The sequence below is a fragment of the Nannobrachium achirus genome (genome assembly GCF_963921795.1).
Source record: "Nannobrachium achirus genome assembly, chromosome: 15".
Lineage (NCBI taxonomy): Eukaryota > Metazoa > Chordata > Actinopteri > Myctophiformes > Myctophidae > Nannobrachium > Nannobrachium achirus.
In genome coordinates, this window is record NC_137822.1 from 23,783,073 (window position 1) to 23,803,024 (window position 19,952).

At 40.0% G+C, this 19,952-nt stretch overlaps 1 protein-coding gene across 1 annotated transcript in view; it reads left to right on the forward strand.

The window, feature by feature from the left end:
- Positions 1-5,288: 5,288 nt before the first annotated feature.
- The window catches only part of LOC308299706 (chondroitin sulfate proteoglycan 4-like), a gene marked incomplete at both ends in the record, with an annotated part of 62,556 nt that continues 47,892 nt past the window's right edge, over positions 5,289-19,952 (forward strand). Inside the window, 2 exons of the mRNA XM_080743496.1 lie at positions 5,289-5,346; positions 17,859-18,022. Coding sequence (XP_080599622.1) covers positions 5,289-5,346; positions 17,859-18,022 — 222 coding nt within the window. The remainder of the gene's footprint in view (positions 5,347-17,858; positions 18,023-19,952) is intronic.

Here is a 19,952-nt window from a genome sequence, read left to right on the forward strand (position 1 = left end):
TGATTAGTTCAGTGTGGTATCAAGCACCGAAAATAGCCGACCTCCAAGCTCACGTGTGACAGCGCGACACATTGTGAGCTGCTATTTTCGATATTTTCACCAAAAGGCCCTTTTATAAATTTCAACCCCTGCCTCTCTAGTCTCGCGTGGCCAGACTGTTGACTCCGCGATTTGCAAATGCTCCCGTCATACAGTCTGGGGGACGGAAGTTCTTATGACGAGTGCCCGGTTAAAGCAGAAGTGAAGCCTCCTCCCTACTTACGTTTCATTTTTAACATTGAGCACTTTTAAATCCCTTTTAAAAACCCACCTTTATGTTCAAACGTTTTCTTAAATTCTTCCTACCATTTTTAGTTTTTTCTATACTTGCATGTCTATTTTAAATTTTGTGTTATTTTTATTCACTGATTGTTTGTGTAGATTGTTCTTAAATACATATTGTGTTGTTCTTTTACCCTGCTCTGTAAAGCACTTTGTGACTATGTCTGGAAAATGTGCTATATAAATAAATTCATTATCATTTATCCTAATATAAATAAAAATCATCTAAGCATATTTTGCTTGAACTTATCAGAAATTACATTTTAAAATATATTTTCATAAATGGAAATGCCAGCTTCCATTATACTCGCCGTTCAGGAGTTGTAGTTCCAGACTCTATAACATTCAGAGATTGTGGAATAGTTGTCTGGCTTCACAAGACTACTGCCTCTCGAACCTCCAGCTCTGCCTCAAGTGTTTTCATCAGTGCCATCATCTCCAAGCTGTAGATGTCTCACTGTTAAGATTAAAATGTTTAACACGGTATAGATATCATTTTCAGTGTTAAACGTCAATGCCATACTGTACCAGGGACAAATAGCTACAGTAATCCTCGCAAGGAGATCTGTCCGCTGCAGGTCACAATGCCCAGGACACTTTGATAAAGCAAAAGAAAACATTCTACGTCCTTGCTTCTGAGTCCGCGATACTCAGTCACAACACCATCTCCTGATACCTTGTTATGCTTAATTGTCCAATCAGAATGTAGGCTGTATTGCATGGCTGGTATCGTTCGGTTTCGTTCCCGCCCCATGGGCACTACATAAACTTTGCTTCATTAGAAAGATCTATTGATAGTAAGTAAGAAACAAAAAGTTCTCCGCGTGTCACTTGCACAATCTTTGTCACCAGCCAGAAATGTATTTAATGGGAATAACAAAAAAACGAAAATCTTGTGCTGCTGTTTTTGCTTGTAAAATTAGCTATATTGATTTTGGCAACACAAAATCTTTCTCAAATGTCATAAATACATCTACCTAACATCTGAAACAAGTATTGGTGCCTTAGTATACTCATATGCAAATTTAGATCATGTAATGTAGCACATTTGTTGAAAGAAACGCTTCAATGTAAGTGATTCTCAGTGACTGCAATCTTGTTATAATGACAAGTAAACTTGGTGTCTATTTCATGGTTTCACATCAAGAGAAGCTCAATGGAATACTTATCTTCATGATTGGGTGTGTCTGGATCTTTAATTTACATATTTCCAAGATGGACATCACCCAAAAATGAGCTTTACTATGACTTTTACAGTGACAGCTGGCTGTCATGACAAAAGCAATATGAACACATTTTGGTCAGTTATACCTCAGATTCTATCAAGAGTTGTGGGGATGATTGCAGAGAAAAATCTGAGAAAACGTACATACAGCTAAATGTATCTTAAAGATGACATTTTTAATTCATCACATTGCTGAACCACCTACTCCCAAGTGTTTCTTGTCAGGAAGCAAAGACAGACAGAAGTCCAGGTCTCCTGAGCACATTGGGAAGTTGGAGATTCTATACAGACTTCATCAGATGGCCTGGCTGAAGACCTTTTACTTGTGAGGCACCTACTGTAGGTAGAATAGCTTCCAACATCACAGTTGCTAAATTCTCAGATGCAGAAGCTGGTTTACCTGGCTTTTCAGCATTTTGTGTAAACTTTCACCCACAGGCTAGCATTATTGGCTACCTTCCACTCATCCCAGCATCGCCAACTGATCCTTCTGTCCTCAGAAAAGAGATGAAACGACTCTTCACTACATAAGTACACCATTATCACTGGAGATCAGGATGAGTTTGGCAATGTAGTCCTGTTGCTGGGAGGCTTCCACCAAGCTCACAACTACTGAACATGAAGGCTATTTGCAAGATTATCAGGGATGCAGGGGCAGATGATCTGCTTGTTGCAGCAAGTCTTTGTCGAGAAGGAACTGTTAAGAAGATGTCCTGTTTGAAAAAGAGATAACTGGCAGAAGTTGGAAATGACGAGGCATCCAGAGATGGCAGTCCTAGGAGATCAGCTGCTGCTTTTCAGGAATCATTCAATGGGCAATCAACTGCAGTCCTCTGGGCAACCTTCCTGGAGATGTCAGATATTCTCCAAAGGTTTATCTACTACGAGCCGGAAGGTGACTGGACAGGAGGACATCTCTGTGAATCAGCAAGAATGCTACCCTACCTCACTTTTGTAAGTACGGGCAGCAATCTTTACCTTTGTATTTGCCTTAGATGAAGAAATTACTGGAAACAGCTTCAGAGGTATACATGAAGCACTGATGGCAGGTGTATTTGTTGGCTGACGAGCAGATGGCAGCGACAACAGTAGTGTTTCTTTTGACATGCTACTGGAACAGACATATAATGCTGATGCCAAGGAAGCAAGTGGTCTGGATGGCATTACACTCAGCCCTGTCTCTGCAGAGCTCAAGTCTATGCTCCACCTCCACCCCTCCAACCCACACCATGTCAGCAGTGGACACTAACCCATCTACAGTGACCACATCATCCTTGCTCAACATATCTACAGGACAATGTGCTGATTCCACAGTCAAGTGTTTTGCATGTTGAAGGCAAGCAAACCTGTACAGTATGTCTGCAAGACTGTCTTGTACTGATTTATTTCAGATTATATAGTTTTTTAGATTGATATTCATATGCATTTGCTATATTGTTGTTGATATTCTGACATGTAATCTTGTTTATTATAGTGATGTATTATCTGCTTTTGTAAGTCACTTTGGATTAAAAGTCTAAACTGTAACTGTAAACTGTAATGCAATACATCCATGTGGGAGGAAAAAGCTTAACATTTGCTGTATTTTGTCACAGCACAGCCTTACGTTTACTTATGCTGCCAACATTTGTATGCGTTTTTGTTTTGGTTGGGGGGTGTCTTGATGTAGCCTACAAATGACAGAGGTTGGGACACTCTGTGGTACTTAAATACATATTTTATACCTGACATGACCTTTTGTGCATTTATTATAGTCTTGTCCATTTTGGGATTTTTTTCTCATTTAGGGGGGTGTGATAGCAGTTTGATTGATTTTCATCCATTTCTGGCCAAGGTACCTTTCATTACACAGTTGGCTGTGAGATGTGTTATGTATGAGACATAAGCTTTTAGCTAAATTTACCATGTGTATGTTTCATTTTGCTGGGTGCCAATCACATACATTGAGGCGTTTTCTTCAACAAATTTGCTATATTTCACAATCTAAATTCACATATGAGAATACTAAGGCACCAATACTTGTTTCAGATGTTAAGTAGATGTATTTATGACATTTGAGAAAGATTTTGTGTTGCCTAAATCAATATAGTACATTTTACAAGCAAAAACAGCAGCACAAGATTTTCGTTTTTTTGTTATTCACTTTTATATACAATTCTGGCTGGTGACAAAAGTCGTGCAGGTTTCGTGCAGAGAACTTTTAACCCAAAGTCCAAAGGGGTATTGTCTATGCAAAAATGCATTGAATGAGTAGTGCCCAGACATGGGAACGAAATTCATTTTCTAAGCACTTTTCCTTATAACGCAATACCACCTAATGTGACTAATGTATTCTGTAACTCCATATATCTGTGAAATCATTATGCTTTGTGCTGAGAGAAGCTATGGGTGAAAATGCTCTACTGTACTTGTACAGTACAATTTAAACTCTGACTATATTTTCAATACAACTATATAGAAAAACGGAAATACCACTGGTGTGGACTCATTTCTTGTGTGGAGTACTTTATTATGGTTGGGGAAAACTGTTTATCCATATGGAATATGATTTCTATTTCCATCAAATGGCCCTACTCGATGCCGGATTAGCTCCGAGGAGATATTGGGGACTCAACTTTGTTGGACTCATTTTGTCTCCTCCACTGCTAGAACCAGTTAACAACCAGCCGAGGATATTATCAGATGTTTCCCTTGACTCCCACGGATTATCACTGAAATGACTCTCTCCCACACGTCTGAAGAAAGCCGAAATGGAGGTGGCCACACCGCACACCGTTCCACACCAGGGGCCTTTCACAGACAGTCTCTCTCCCCTCATCTCTCCGCACAGAGACTTGAGAGGCGGGCTCCATTCTCACACACTAAGTCCTAATTCAACAGAACCCAGGTCATACGTTTATACCTGCTGTCTTAGAGTCTAGCTAGCTCTTAACACAGCTGCGTTTTTATTGTTTCATGTTTTTTTTAGTCTATTGTTTTGTCGCTTTTTGTTGCACGTTTGGGTAACAGAATAGAAACTGAGGTTTCCTGTTTTGAGGACATAGCAGACTGTTGGTCACAGATATTGCTTGTCCATATTAGTTGGTGTTATTAAGCACGAGACTTCAGTTTAGCCAGGACAGAAGTTATTTCTGTCCTGAAGGAAATCTTTACAAGATTTCGTTAAGTTTAGCCAGGACAGAAGTTATTTCTGTCCTGAAGGAAATCTTTACAAGATTTCGTTTAGCCAGGACAAAAGCAATTGTTCTGAAGGGAGATCTCGTTGGCCAGTGCGGTAACCCAGCCACTTAATCACATAACAAATCGCGTGGTTATTTTATCAATAATTGTTAGATTTCATTTATGCTCCAGAACAGACGTTCTGACGGAAATCTTCATGCTTTACGCTTACATGTCTTGTCTTATCTGGTGTGTTTCGTTTTTTTAGTCTTATTTTTTTATTTTATTCCGTCTATTCCGCCAGCTGAGGTGGCAAGCAAAGCTTTGATTTCATCCTCCTCCTACCCGTCCAGCTGGAAAATGGGAAATGCACAGGGAGGCAGAAAACACCTGCCGAAATCTAAACAACCTTTTTACAAACTGAACAACACCTTTGAGTTTGAAGCCTCTCTCCAAAGCTTGGAGAATGAACTGATAACAGCTTTAACGGCTAAGATAGACGATGAGGACATGAAACAGATTGTTTCGAGTTACCCAACAATTGCACCATTTTTGCCCATATGGAGAAAGGAATTCGGATACGATGACTCCCTCACAACTGAGGACGACCACCAGCACCACGACCTCCCCCACCTGTGGCTGTGACTCACGGGCCTCCACGTCAGGGGGGTATCAATGCACTACCATCGGGCAGGTCAAGGCCTACCACTCAAAAACTTGGACCCACACGGATGAGAGGTTACAATCTAAACCCAGAACCTCCTTTTAACCGGACCTCAAGTCACTATGGAAGATCACCGGGGACTTCCATTTACCAGCAATACCTAGGGCCTTTCCTGGAACATTTCGATGGATATGTGCGGAGCTGCAGAGAAATCGGACATTATTGCCACTGGATACCATTTAGACCTCATTGGGAAGGAACAGACAACGCAAACAATGTTTTCAGAGGCTGAAGGGCTTGACAATGCCCCTCCAGCCGAACCTGGCTGGCACTGCCTTTCAAGATCATGTGGCTTTCTGGATTACAATGTCCCGAAAAGAACAAACACTCTTTTGACCTTGGGGACGCCCAGATAATGGTACTATATATTTTGTTTACCTTTGACTAAGTACGACTTCTAAAAAAAAAATAATAATAATAATAATAATAATCAATTTCTGACTGACGAACCCATGTGTTAAATGTATGATATATATTGTCTGTCTAATCCTCTCTAATCCCATTTTCCTCCCCTGGTTACATTTTGGTCTGTCTATTATGAAAGAAGGAAAAAAAAAAAACAGACCAAGGTGAAGTGAGCGGAGCGACATGATTCATGTGTTCTGTGCAGTACTGTACAGTGTGTGCTTATCTCGCTTATGCTGCTTGCTTGCTTGCGCATACGCTTGCCCGCGCTCGCTTGACCGATGCTTACATTTTGGTTTATGGTTTATTATTGTTTTATTTTGAAAAAACTATGAGGGGATCTTATTTTGAGAAGCCACAAGTTGCTTCTCAGCATTTTGACTCTGTGTTTGACCTTGCTCTCTCTCTCGAAAAGGGTCTCACTTTCTTTTTGTTTTTGTTCTAACCCACTTGCCTGGTTTGCAAAACTAGGAATTATTTACACATATGACCTTTGGTCTTGGTGTCTCTCTCTCTCTCTCAAAAGGGATCTCATTCGCTCTTGTTATGACTACACTCGTACTGATAACAACCAACGCTTGGGTTTATTTGAATGTTTCTATGTGATGCCCCTAACGTCTTAATAATTTTTTTCCCCCATCAATGACAGGTGGGCTTTATTTTATTTTGGGGACAGGACGGACTTGACATGGCAGAACAGGTATAGGTGAAAACCTCACTAAACTCGCTACCAACTTGACTAACTGACTGATTATCAGACACTCGCTACCACTTCTGGCAGATCACGTGACTGACTGACTGACTGTTTTATTTCAATTTTATTTTAACCAGTTTAATTTCATGACTGTTTATTTCATTTTAACCAGTTTTCTCCTGTCCTCCTGTCAAAAACACCATATCCTGTGAAAACCGTTCCTCTTACAGAGAACGAGTAAACAACTGCCCTGACTGACTCTGTTGGGAATTGTTTTTCATTCCTTTCAGAACATAACAAAAAAAAAAACTGATAGTCTCTATTCTCATCTGTCCCTCGCTCCCTTGCTGTAGTCAATGCAGGTGGGATGCCTAAATTAATTTAATATGTTTAATTGTTCTTTCAAACCACATCTTAGGGACTTGTACCAAAAACGTTTACTTTCACCAATATATGCCAAAATCCATCTTTAACACATAAACTGCAGTTATGCGTAAAAAAAAAGGAAAGGCTTATCAGTAATCTTGTCCATAATCAGTATTATCAATATTATTATTATTTCTATTTCCAACCTTGCCCTGTTTTACTCGACCTGTAATTTATCTTTCTTGGTTTATTTTGGGTAATCCTTTATCCTCTTTACTTGAGTAAAAGTACTTTGATTACTCCCCCAGCAGGCTGAGACAGTTCCAAAAACAATTTAAATAGCTGGGCTCCATTCAAACCTTTTCAGTCAAATTCCACAATTATTACAACCCTACTGGGCTTATACGGTATTACACATATGAACAAAAAAAAAGAATGACATTATGATTATGTTATGTGTTTCTATTTCATTTTTCTTATTTTATTTCTTTAAGTTTCATTCATTTTCTGGTTTTCTAACCATTTTAATAGAGAGGCCTTCGGTAGGCCAATTATTGTTTGGGAAATGCTTATCTTGTTATGGTACACTTCCCCACTCACAGGCCTGGAAGCTCACTCTAACTCTGACAGTGAGCAGAATCACTGTCCTATCCACAGGGTCTACTGTACGTCTGTACACTTGACCATCTGTTTCCCATTTGCCTCCAAACATCAACAAAACAATTTTTGTTACACCCAATTTTTGTCTGTGCCAAACGGGAGGGAATGTGTTTGGAGAATGAAGGTGTTTGTATTAATGTGTTTGGAGAATTTAATATTTTTTCATTTTTAATTTATTTTAATATCTTTCCATTTTAACTTCTTTCATATTTTCATTTTCTGAATTCATATTTAATTTTCTGATTTCATATTTACATATTCCACTAAATTTTCATCTCATTTTATTTCAGAATATATATATTTCATTTTGCTTAACCATGTTTAATCTGTTTCCCCCTAACAGAACAAACTTATTACAATTAGACACAAATCGTGTCCTCAGGTGATGACTTCACCAAACAAATCAAAACTTTAAAAAAAAATATATATATATATCCTTCCTTCTCTTTCATTAAAGGCACTCTTTGTAGTGCACCCCACCATCAACCCAGGTGAGGCTGTGAAGAAACTTTGGAAAGATTCTAAATTTAGTGATAAAGTTTGTTATGGTGCGACAGGACAATGTTTGTTATTGATGGATCAAAGGTTTCCTTTTTCTATCAATATATTTTAAGGAACGTGTGATTTTCTCCTCACTCTCATAAAAATATTCTAACTCATGTTAACTAAACTTAAACAGGCCCCAAATTAAACAGGCCTATTTGAGAAAATATCCTTGGTTTAATCTCAGGAATACTGATTCCAAATTATACAGTTTTACTTATTGTTGTTCAATTATGATATTCTGATTTAAATACCTTTGGAAATATACAGTTCTTTTGACTCTCCTCTTTAAAACTTAAAGCTATCGAAATGTTTTTGACTTAAATTGTTCAATTATTATGTTCTGTTTCAAATACTTTTAAAAAGTTTAACCCATGTCTTCTTCCCTTGTTTATGTTCCTTTGACCCTTTAACACTTCAAATGCTATCTCAGGGGGGATTGTTAAGATTAAAATGTTTAACACGGATATCATTTTCAGTGTTAAACGTCAATGCCATACTGTACCAGGGACAAATAGCTACAGTAATCCTCGCAAGGAGATCTGTCCGCTGCAGGTCACAATGCCCAGGACACTTTGATAAAGCAAAAGAAAACATTCTACGTCCTTGCTTCTGAGTCCGCGATACTCAGTCACAACACCATCTCCTGATACCTTGTTATGCTTAATTGTCCAATCAGAATGTGACTAATGTATTCTGTAACTCCATATATCTGTGAAATCATTATGCTTTGTGCTGAGAGAAGCTATGGGTGAAAATGCTCTACTGTACTTGTACAGTACAATTTAAACTCTGGCTATATTTTCAATACAACTATATAGAAAAACGGAAATACCACTGTGTGGACTCATTTCTTGTGTGGAGTACTTTATTATGGTTGGGGAAAACTGTTTATCCATATGGAATATGATTTCTATTTCCATCACTCACTCAGTGGTGTAAAGTACATTTACTTAAGTACTGTACTTAATTTCTTTTTTTAGGTATTTGTACTTTACTTTACCCTAGTATTTCCAATTTCCATTACGTTGACTTCTACTCCACTACATTTATTTGAAAAGGCCCTACCAAGGGACCTAACTCCTTATAGCCACACTGAGGACTGCCTGTGCCACTGGCTGCGCGTGCGCAGTCACTTCGACACTATAGAACCTGGAAAAAATGTGCAGGGGCGATGACCAATTTGCTGCAGCACACAAATCCTGAATGGAGACTCCCTTAAAACTAGACCAGGTCACCTGGTTCTGCCAGACCCGCAATGAAAATCAGAATGCAAGGAAGGGGGGGGGGGGGGGGGGGGGGTGGATCAATCTTAGTCTGGCCTCTCTCCTTTGACACTTAATAGCAAGAGCTTGTAGATCGGCTGTTTTCACTAGTATGGCACTGAACTAACACATGAACACACAGGATTGTATAGGCTGAGCAGCTGGAAATGTTTCTGAGCTTGTAGATGGGCTGAGGAATTTATAGTGTCAGCAGCTCGTCAGCCAACTCAACTCAGCTGGTCCTGTACAGGTGACGGCACTCAAGGCAATCAGCCGAGCAAGGGAAGGGAGGGGCAGATGAGCAGTCAGAGGCAAACACAGGCACACTGAGGAAAAGAGGGACCGACCGACCGACCGACAGACCGACAGACCGACAAAGCCTTTTGTAGGCCGACCCCCTGGGTCTGGCAAAGAGACCAGGATGTCGCCACAACCCTAGTAGAATGAGTGTGGACAGTGCATGCAATCATACTGAAATATACACTTAAGTGCTTATTGGCCTTATTCACACCGCAGCCATCTTGGATCACATGACCGCATGGGGTGGCTGGCAGCCAGCATTACAAACCATTGTAAACAATGGAGCGATGGTCCCAAAATAAATTCTGTTCAACCAATTTCATTTGACCAAATTGACAAATGGGAAGACGATAACTTCAACATCCCCAAAAGGATTAAATAGAAGGGCTACAGTAACTGGATTGATTACATCCACGGTAACAATATTCAAGTTAGGTTGCAACCTTAATGTGTACAAAGACTTGCTATCTGTGCAGTGCTTGCTCCGCCATCATATTAACTATTTGTTGTTAGATTGTTCCTGATTAATATGCAAAAATCACGATACAGTAAGTTAATATGATGGCAGAGCAAGCTCTAGTCTGCACAGATACTGTAGCAAGTATTTGTACAGAGTAGGCTAACATTGCAACCTATAACTGCATGAATATTGTGGATGTACCCTTCTATTTAAAGGGGTATTTCACTTTCAAAAAAACTTTTGGTCATTGTATCGCCTAATCTGGCTTTTATGAACACCCTGGACAGTTTTTAATTTGCTTGATTCAGTATTTAGATATTTGATGTAAATGTTATCAGGCCTTCCTCCTCCAGGGCTGCTCCCCACACACACACATTGTAACTTCAAACTCCATTTTAACTATGATAAATTCGTTAAAAATACCCATTATTTTTTTCTGGTGACTCATAATACCCTCCTAATACGTGAGCAGCCTGTGTTTCTTTGATAACCTTTTTAATTTATTTTTAATAATTCTTTGGGAAAATGGAAAAAACTAAATTAAAAAATTAATTATTAAAAATAAATGAAAAAAGGTTATCGAAAAAACACTGCCTGCTCACTGGTGTGTATGGGGAGAGGCCCTGGCCCTGGGCCTGAGGGCCTGATAACATTTACATCAAATATCTAAATATTGAATCAAGCAAATTAAAAACTGTTCGGGGTGTTCATAAAAGCCGGATTAGACGATAAAATGACCAAAGGTTTTTTTGAAAGTGGAATATCCCTTTAATCCTTTTGGGGATGTCAATGTTGTCATGATCTGCCCATTTGTCGATTTGGTCAAAAGAAATTCACCGTTTGTCAGCCTTCTGATTGGTCCCTGAGAATCCCTGACTGGCCAACCAGAAAAAATCATTCACTTTTGCTACCGGGGGTGGAGTTATGCAGTGGGACGAAGTCCTTTGGTGCGGTGATGCGGAGCACGGCCGGGGCGCAGTACGGCGCTGCGCGGTCATATCGATTCCGATCATTATAATGAATAAGCTTCAACAGACTGGTTCACATGAACCAGACTGATGTAACTAAGAGATTCGATTGGGTAATATATTTTAAATGGGCAGAATTACAATTAAAATACATGTTATGTTGACAGCCAGACTATAATTCCACAACTTCCTACCCAAGATACACTGCGCTTTCTCTCTGTCGTCTGCCTGTTTCAGAGGATTAAACTAATTAAAACATACATTTTCGGGGGAAAATCCCTGTTTTGCAATGTAACTACTGTACTTTTTTGTTCCCTCTTTATTTATATCACGTAGATGTTTTTCTTTTGGTACTTTAAATAGCAATAATGAGGCTATGAAAAAAAAATCCCCATTCATTTTCAATATAAAAACAATCTGCCCTGGTTTTTCTGTCCCACTGGGATTAAACTAATTAAAACATGTATTTTCAGGGGAAAACCCCTGTTTTGCAATGTAACTATTGTACTTTTGTGTTCCCTTTTTATTAATATCACGTAGATGTTTTTCTTTTGGTACTTTAAATAGCAATAATGAGGCTATGAAAAATATTCCTATAGGCCTATAGGTTCAAAGTTCAATTGCTGATCAAATAGCACTCCTAGGTTTTTTTACTCGCCCTGAAAAACCACTTACAGGCAGCAGTCGTCCTCAACTGGGAATAAATACAAACCTAGCCCAGCCCAGCCCTACCCTCCAGTGCCCCTTCTTTGTATATACTTTCTGTTTGCCTTACTACTGTCCTTGCTCTTTCTTATTTATTTATTTTTGTTCTGTATCTACTGCATAGTACTGTGTTCTATTCGTCTGTCATTCAATGTTATATGAGATACTTCTGTGGAAATAAGTTTAGTCTTTTCTACGATCGCCTTTTAGTAGACCTTGGCTTGTACCAGTGAACTGTACCGTCATGAAACTGTACCTTTTCCTATGCAAACTTCTAATAAAGTCTTCAATCCAATCAACTCATATTTTGGGACCATCACTCATGGCGCTGCCACCCCATGTGGTCATATGATCCAAGATGGCGGTAATGTGAATATAGGTCTATTATTAAAACTTCCAACCATTTGAAATTGGTATCCATTGCTCAGGCCTGTCAATGCTCCTGGATTTCCCAGGAGACTTTGTCCCCATCTCCTGGGAATCTCCTGGATTGGCAAATCTCCTGGATTTCTCCTGGATTTGGTATCAAACTCCCAAAATTCACCAGAACACAGGAAACTATCTACTATGTTAAAAGTTTCTGGGGGAGGATCCCCAGAGTCCGCTTTAGGGGTGGGGGCAATGCAACAGATATTCACTTAAGTAGCCTAATGACTTAAAGATGAGAAGTCATTATTAAAGATGTCTTACTTTGCTTCAGTCACATTAAACAATTTGTTTAATGTAATCTGGGGTCCGTCCGGTAAATTTGTTTGAAAATCCTTACCTATTTGTTGTACTTCTTGCAGTCATCCAGCAGATGGTGCAGTTGCAGTTTGTCCAGGCTCCAGCCCTCCAGCCCCGCCTACATCTGACCCCGCCCCGTTCTGCGCGCTGCAGCCAAGGGGTGGAGCCGCTCTTTCACACGCGCACGCACGCTGGCACGCACGCACCCATGCACACACACACACACACACACACACACACACACACACACACAGGTAAAGGCTGTAGTCAGGAGCACCAATGCAGAGGAGCAGAGTAGACTGCCTGTGTGTGTATGTGTGTAGAGTGGTGTGTGAGTGGTTGTGAAATGATTATTAGAGCGAATGCTGCACATTGAAGACAACAATGGAGCATTCAAAAACATTGACATGTTGCTCTGCAGTGGAGTGACTTGGACATCATTAGCTCTTACAGATGGGGAGTTCTCTGCTTCTTCACAGAAAGAGACATTCTGTGACCAAATTGCTGCTGGTCTGTCTACTCTGCACAGGACAAGTATATGCAGGTAAGAATGGAGACACTCCGTCATTCCTGTCAGAACAGCAGGCCTACGTGGCTCTCAAACCTTGTCCCCCAATAGCCTATATGTATTCGGCAGGATTTGTGTTGTTAAAATGTTCCAAGTATAAGTAGGGTCAAAAGTGGTCAAACTGATTTGTATTGGATATTAACTACTTTTGCTGGGGAGTGGGGACCCCCTGCAACCCCTTCAAGGACCCCTGAGGGTCCCCAGACCCCACTTTGAGAACAACTGCTGTAGCCTACTACAAAAGTACAATGCATACACTATTTTCATAAAATGAATTGCACACATGTTGTGTGTCATGGTGAATATTATAGCAACAGTAAAGTAATAGGAAAGGTCTGGCACATTTTTGAATAGTAATTTTGTCAGTTTGTCACAGGAAATATAAATTGAGGGTGGATGGACTAACAATGAATGAAAACTATCTTTCTATTTCATTGTGTCAGTGATCGTTGGCAGCTTAATGTGTAATCCAGCGTAATGTTGTCTGCAGACATATGGAGATACAGTATTGCTCTGGATTACATGTTTGGTTGGATTCTAGTGGTCAGATGTAGTACACCAACACTCACACCAATGATGCTTTGAATGTATTGGGAACAAAATAATAATAATAATCTTCCAAAAAAACAATGCAATTTCTTTCCAAAAGGCAAGAAAGTCAGGCTATCAAATTGTCTGGCACTCTTCATGTGACCGAGTATGTAGCCAGTAAGACTTATGTCTTTGCATATGGAGGCACGTCTGTGACGGTATAGGCAGATTACCAATAATGTGATAAGAGACAGATTAGAGATTAGACAAGATGCAGAGAGACAGACATCAGTGGGACAGCTATAATGAAACGGTGACATGGAGCTTAATGACAAGGACTTGTTAGCATTGTGTAGAGAGCCCTGGTATGAATTAAGCTGCACTATTGTGCTCTGCTGATAGTCAACAGGTTTGGTAATATGTAGCTTATGTCTAATGACAATACATGAATGAATGCATGAATGAATGAATAATTGTATTTCCATGCCTGGCTGCCTCAACACAGCCTAATATATTATTTGTAAACAACAACACCTTCTTATTCCCCTATGACAGGGGTTGACACTAAGGTCTCAGAGGCACTTGCCCGTCGGGCAAGTACAGGTCATGTTCTACTTGCCCAAAGGTCATGCCCACTTGCCTGAAAAGTAAATCGTCCATTATAAAATGATAGGTAAGATTTTAATCACCGCTCAATTTAACACTTATGTGTTTACTTCTGGGGATGTGCGATAAAAAAAAATCATACCTCAATACATCCAAATTCAAATAACTACATAGCTATGATTGAATATGTCTATGGTTTCACACTTATTACATTACACAGACCAGAAGACATAGCGCTCTAGCCACGTTCGGGTGTTTAGACAGATATCTTGTGTTGTGTTTATAGACGGTTGTGTCCCCTCTCAAATGAGCACTTGCCCGGTCGGGCAACCTGAAAGCAAACTCCACCTGCCCCAAAGTATTATTTACCTGCCGGGGGCAGGTGGGCAAGCCTTAGTGTCGATGCCTGTATGAGATACAATAATCCATCACACAGAAATAAGACAGGAGAGTGATCAGAGTGAGAATGGAATGTTTTACTATGGAGAGAGAGTATTCAAGACAAAGGTACAACAGAATAATCAATGGTTCGTGCTCTCTCTGACAAATTATGTTTTGACATGAGTTTATGTATGGTCATTTGGTCAGTCAGTAGATGACGTTTCAACAGTTCATAGGATATGTTTCTTGTCCACGAATGACAAGACAAAGAGTCCATATACAGGTAGGTTACTGGGGGGAAGAGATGTCCTTGCTGGTGTCTGGATGACACCAGATGTCCCAAGCTGAGCCTTATAAACCAAAACAATTCTCATTGTTTAGGTACAGGCTCCAGGCAGTTGATAAGGCCTCAGTTCTATCAGACAGAGACCTTGTGGGTACTGTACATGACATGGCACAGTCACGGGCTGTGCCTTAGGGTCCGGTGGTCCTCAATATGTATTGATAAAAAGATGATATGAACCATAACAAAATACCTATCACAGCCCATCCCTCACGGGATTATCGAGACACATTTGAAAGAACACAGTATTTACAGTGCCAACATACTGACACCAAAATAATAAACTAAATAAATAGCCTACCACATACTGTACACATGACTCTGATCAAAAGTACAGAGATAGTTTAATAGTCTAATTATTAAACTAGAGCATGGAGGGCAAGAAAGAGAGAGAGAAAAGAACAAGGAGAACAAACAGAAGACAGACTTGAATGTTAACTACAAATACTGTTAGCAGTAGTGTTTTTGTTGTTGTAACCTGTAGCACTTTTCTAAACAGAGTTGCAGTGCACTGTAGACAATCAAGTAAAAACAAAGCCAGTAAGATAAGCTGACGTGGAGGAGAGCACTCAAAATCTACAGGAATAAAATATATGGAAAACAAGTATACAAAAGCCTGTTATGTTTTAAAAGATGGCACTATGGGGGACATTTCTTTTTTAAATGGGAAAGTATAAGGAAACCAAATTAAGTAGAAAATGTACACTCACATGTAACTGGCATAAAACCAGGGAGGCTGAGATTATGAACACAGTACAATCCAAAGTAGGCCTATGAATTTAACTCTGCGAGTGTACTAATTAATGCACAGGTAATAGGTTAACCAATTTGTTAACTGGTTAATTGGATAAATGAACACTGAGTGTAATGGATGGTCTAGTACTGTGGATAGTGTCAGCTGAGCTGTGTAGTTCACTGTGATTGGTCTACCTCTGTTGGGAAAACCAACACGTTCTCATCCCAACCGGTCAAATATGACCGGTGCCCTGGGCGTCACTTCCCGACAGGCCCAGATTAACACAGTGTGAGGGACAGTGACCACACTTGTCCCACTTTACATGTGGAAAAAGTGACTACAGTATGGTTATAAACACCGTACATTTGTTACAATATTATTATATTATAATATACGTATAGCTGAATATAGCTACTGTATAGCTAAAGTCCAGGCTCACCACACATATGGCACCATTTAGTCTTGGGACCACAAATTTCATGCAGGCCCTTACACTGATGCTCAAATCTGAATGCAAGTCATAACTCAGTTCCCAAAGCAACACGTCATGGAAAATCATTATGGAAATATAATTATTTACATAATAAATTGCCTGTATACATGCAAAACCTCTAAAAAAATGTATTGAACACATTCTCTGTCTCTGTCTCTGTCTCTGTCTCTCTCTCTCTCTCTCTCTCTCTCTCTCTCTCTCTCTCTCTCTCTCTCTCTCTCACTCTCTCTCTCTCTCTGCTGCTCTCCACACCTCTGTGGTGCTGAATCGTGTACTGTCAGTAGGTGATGAATGATGCAGAAGACAAAACATACACAGAATGTACATAATAATTGACCTTCTATTTACTATTGCTGCTATTCTTAAATGTAACTTGTAATAATTCAAATCTTGAACTTTGTTCTTAAAGGATCAAGGTTCAATTTCAACATTACGTTGTAGGGCAAACTCTATTACAGTAACTGCTTTTACTTCCAGCTGGAGACGTGTATTGTCTTTGACTTTATCTGCCCTCAACTTGTTGGCTGTTTTCGATCGAGAGAGAGAGAGAGAGAGAGAGAGAGAGAGAGAGAGAGAGAGAGAGAGAGAGAGAGAGAGAGAGATTACAAAAAGCTTGAAGCCAGTAAGCCCAGATCCATACCCAGGACATTGTTATTATGCAGAGAAATGCATTAAGAAAGAAGTTACTCCACTAAGGCAGGGCACCCGACAACAACAACAACAACAACAACAACAACATCTAGCCTTGTTTAATCACATGAGGAAGAAAACAAAAAGGAGCACTCTCAGTCTGTATAGTTTACCGGGTGCACAGCTCAGCTACCAAGAAAGAAATAACCTGCACTCCCAAGTCTTTCTGGTACTTTTCATTCATATACGGTAATCACATGAACCCACTGGTGTAAAGTAACTATGTAAGTATATTATTTACTTAAGTACTGTACTACCAAGGATATAATCCTGGCGGTCAACACTGTTTTGGCTTTAAAGTGATTCATTCAATGTCACTTTGTTTCCTGTTGACTTAAATGACCCACTGCTCCATTTAATCAAACCACAGACATTGAAATTTGGGGCAACAGGGTTGTCAGATTGGCACCAACTTGGTGCAGTAGGTGCACAACGCTGGCCTAATGTGCATTGGCTTCCATTAATTGAATTCAGAGAGATGGTTTAAAAAGGGCAGAGGCACACTTTGTATTGACAAGCACTTAAAACACCCAGACAATCGATATAGTTGAATGGAATGCGTCTAAAGTGCTGGCTGAAACCTTGAATTAGCTGAGTTCGTAAAATGCTTACTTTTGTTGTAATTGTTTAAAAGTTTTATGGGACTTCAATATAAGAGTATAATGTTATTAAATGCATCTGACCTGATCTGGTTGTCCACCTAAGTGTGTTGTTTCTTCCAATTTAAGCTCAATTTACTTACACGCCATCACACAATGGTATCCTCCCGAAATGAACAGATCAGATCACTGATTTATTCATATGCTGTATATATTGTCTCTCTCTCTCCTCTCTCTCAATATCCCCTGTATATTTACATCCCAAATTTGCTGCTGACAGTCTGTTTCCTTTTCTTTTTTTTACTTACCTTGTTATCATCTTGTTTGTTGTATTGTTAGCAGTCTGTGGAGCATGTAACACAAATCTCTTTGAATCTTTCGCATTTCCAGCCTCGTTCTACGGTGACAGTTTTGTCCATCTGCGGACGGCGGAGGCGTCCAGTCAGATGTCTCTCCACGTACGGTTTCGAACCTCCAGGCCATCGGGGCTGCTGTTCTTGGCTGCAGGAGAAAAGGACTTCTTGCTTCTTGAGTTGGCTTCTGGACGCCTGCAGGTCTGAACAGAACACATGCAAGAGCATCACTTACTTAGATCAGTGGTTCTCAACCTGTGGGTCGGGACCCCCAGAGGGGTCCCCAAATTATTTTGGGGGGTCCCCAGATGATTAACTCAATGTGCAACATTGTTTTCTCTCTCAGTAAACAAACCAACATAAAGTTTAAGTGTATACAGGGTATCTGCACATTTCTAAAGTGACAATTTAAGGACTTTTTAATAAAATCTCTCTCCCAGCCATTTACAATAGGCTTGTGCGCCTATACTGCCAGGAATTTTATTAATTTCCAAGTTAGCTTTAATCTAACCCAACAGGGATCATATTGTTGTAGAATGTAGTACTAGTACTATCCACTAGAGTGTGCCCAACGATAATCTCCTAGAGTCTGGACTAGCGAGTGGACAGCAGTAGACCCATAATGGCGGCGCCCATTGGCGGCCATTATGTCTCCCGGTCCGCCGAACGGGAGCTATAAAACACGATCCGAACGTCGTGCGCACGCCATTTACACTCGTTTTTGCTCTTGAGTGACCAATCTGTCAGTCCAGCCATTTTTTTCCGAATGAAAATCGGTCTAAATATGGTAAAGTTTGATAAGAAAAACGTCAACATTCAATGCTGTAAAAAGGCCCATTCTATGTTATTATGGCCGAACGACTTCCGGGTTACGTCATCGATGATGTCACTTCCTTCGAATATGTAACTTTAGACTAAAATTAAGCTAGAAAGGTCATTTATAGCTCAAAAAATGTCAAAAAAATACCAAAATGATCAGAAAATGATCCCCAAGGCGACGTTTGGCGATCTGGCTGCCTCACCCTCCTCAAAATGGCGATGGAAGGCGATTTGGCTGTGAACTAGTTAATACCTCTAAAATGACAAATTAAACATTGACCAAATTGTCAAATATTAGAGGCAGAAATTGTGAAAATAGCCGATCTACATGCTCATGGACTCTTTTGCCAGGCTCTTATTCTTTTCTGTGTCTGTTATTGTGCAATAACATGGCTCTGAGATCCCCTTGGCATAGCGTGGTGTGTGGTTGTAGCTCCTATAGGAATTTACTATCCTGTGCAGAGCCAGAGGCAAGATCAAACTCACATGGCTTGGTGTCAGATTGCTCACAGACACACAAAAAAACCATACACCATAAGCCCTGTGGCAATGACTTCATTACAGAACAAGTTCTTTCATGACCAAAGAAACAGAGAAGACCACAATAGTTTAATGTTAGCTTCAACTACAAGGCCGGGTGTTTCTTGGTTTATAAGGATTTGTGTTTTGTGTTTCGTACCAGGCACGTGCACACATAGACATCAAAGGGGGCTTGAGCCCCTGCCCTTTATCCTTCTGTAAAAAAGTGCCCTCTCCAGTTTCTACCATGGTGAAAGAAATTAAAATGCTCTCTTTCCATGGCATACCTGAAGGCAGCATTCAAGAGAATTGCCTTGTCCAAACTATCAGCATCTTATGTTGAAAGAATTGCCCTTCATGTGTAGAAATCCATGCCGCCCGTACGCCGCATCTCCAGTATTCACTTGATTATGCTTAGTTCAGTGTGGTATCAAGCATCGAAAATAGCTGACCTCCAAGCTCACAAAGCCTCAACGTGAGCTTGGAGGTCTGCTATTTTTTATATTTTCACCAAAAGGCCCCTATTAGAAATATCTTTCTGACAGTCTCATTTCAGTGCTGAGATATGCATGCAATATACTGAATGTAGGTATTTTCTTTTGAATACGTGAAGGCAGTGCCATTTTGTCTGACAATATCACAGGTGTCATAGAGGTGCAACACTGCTCCGATGCAGCCATTATCTCATTACTAAGACACTTCATTGTTATCTTTTTGTAACAAAGTTAAAGTCTTTTAATCACGCCACACCCCAGGTCCAATTGGACTGAAACTTTCTATGGTGGTGTGTTAT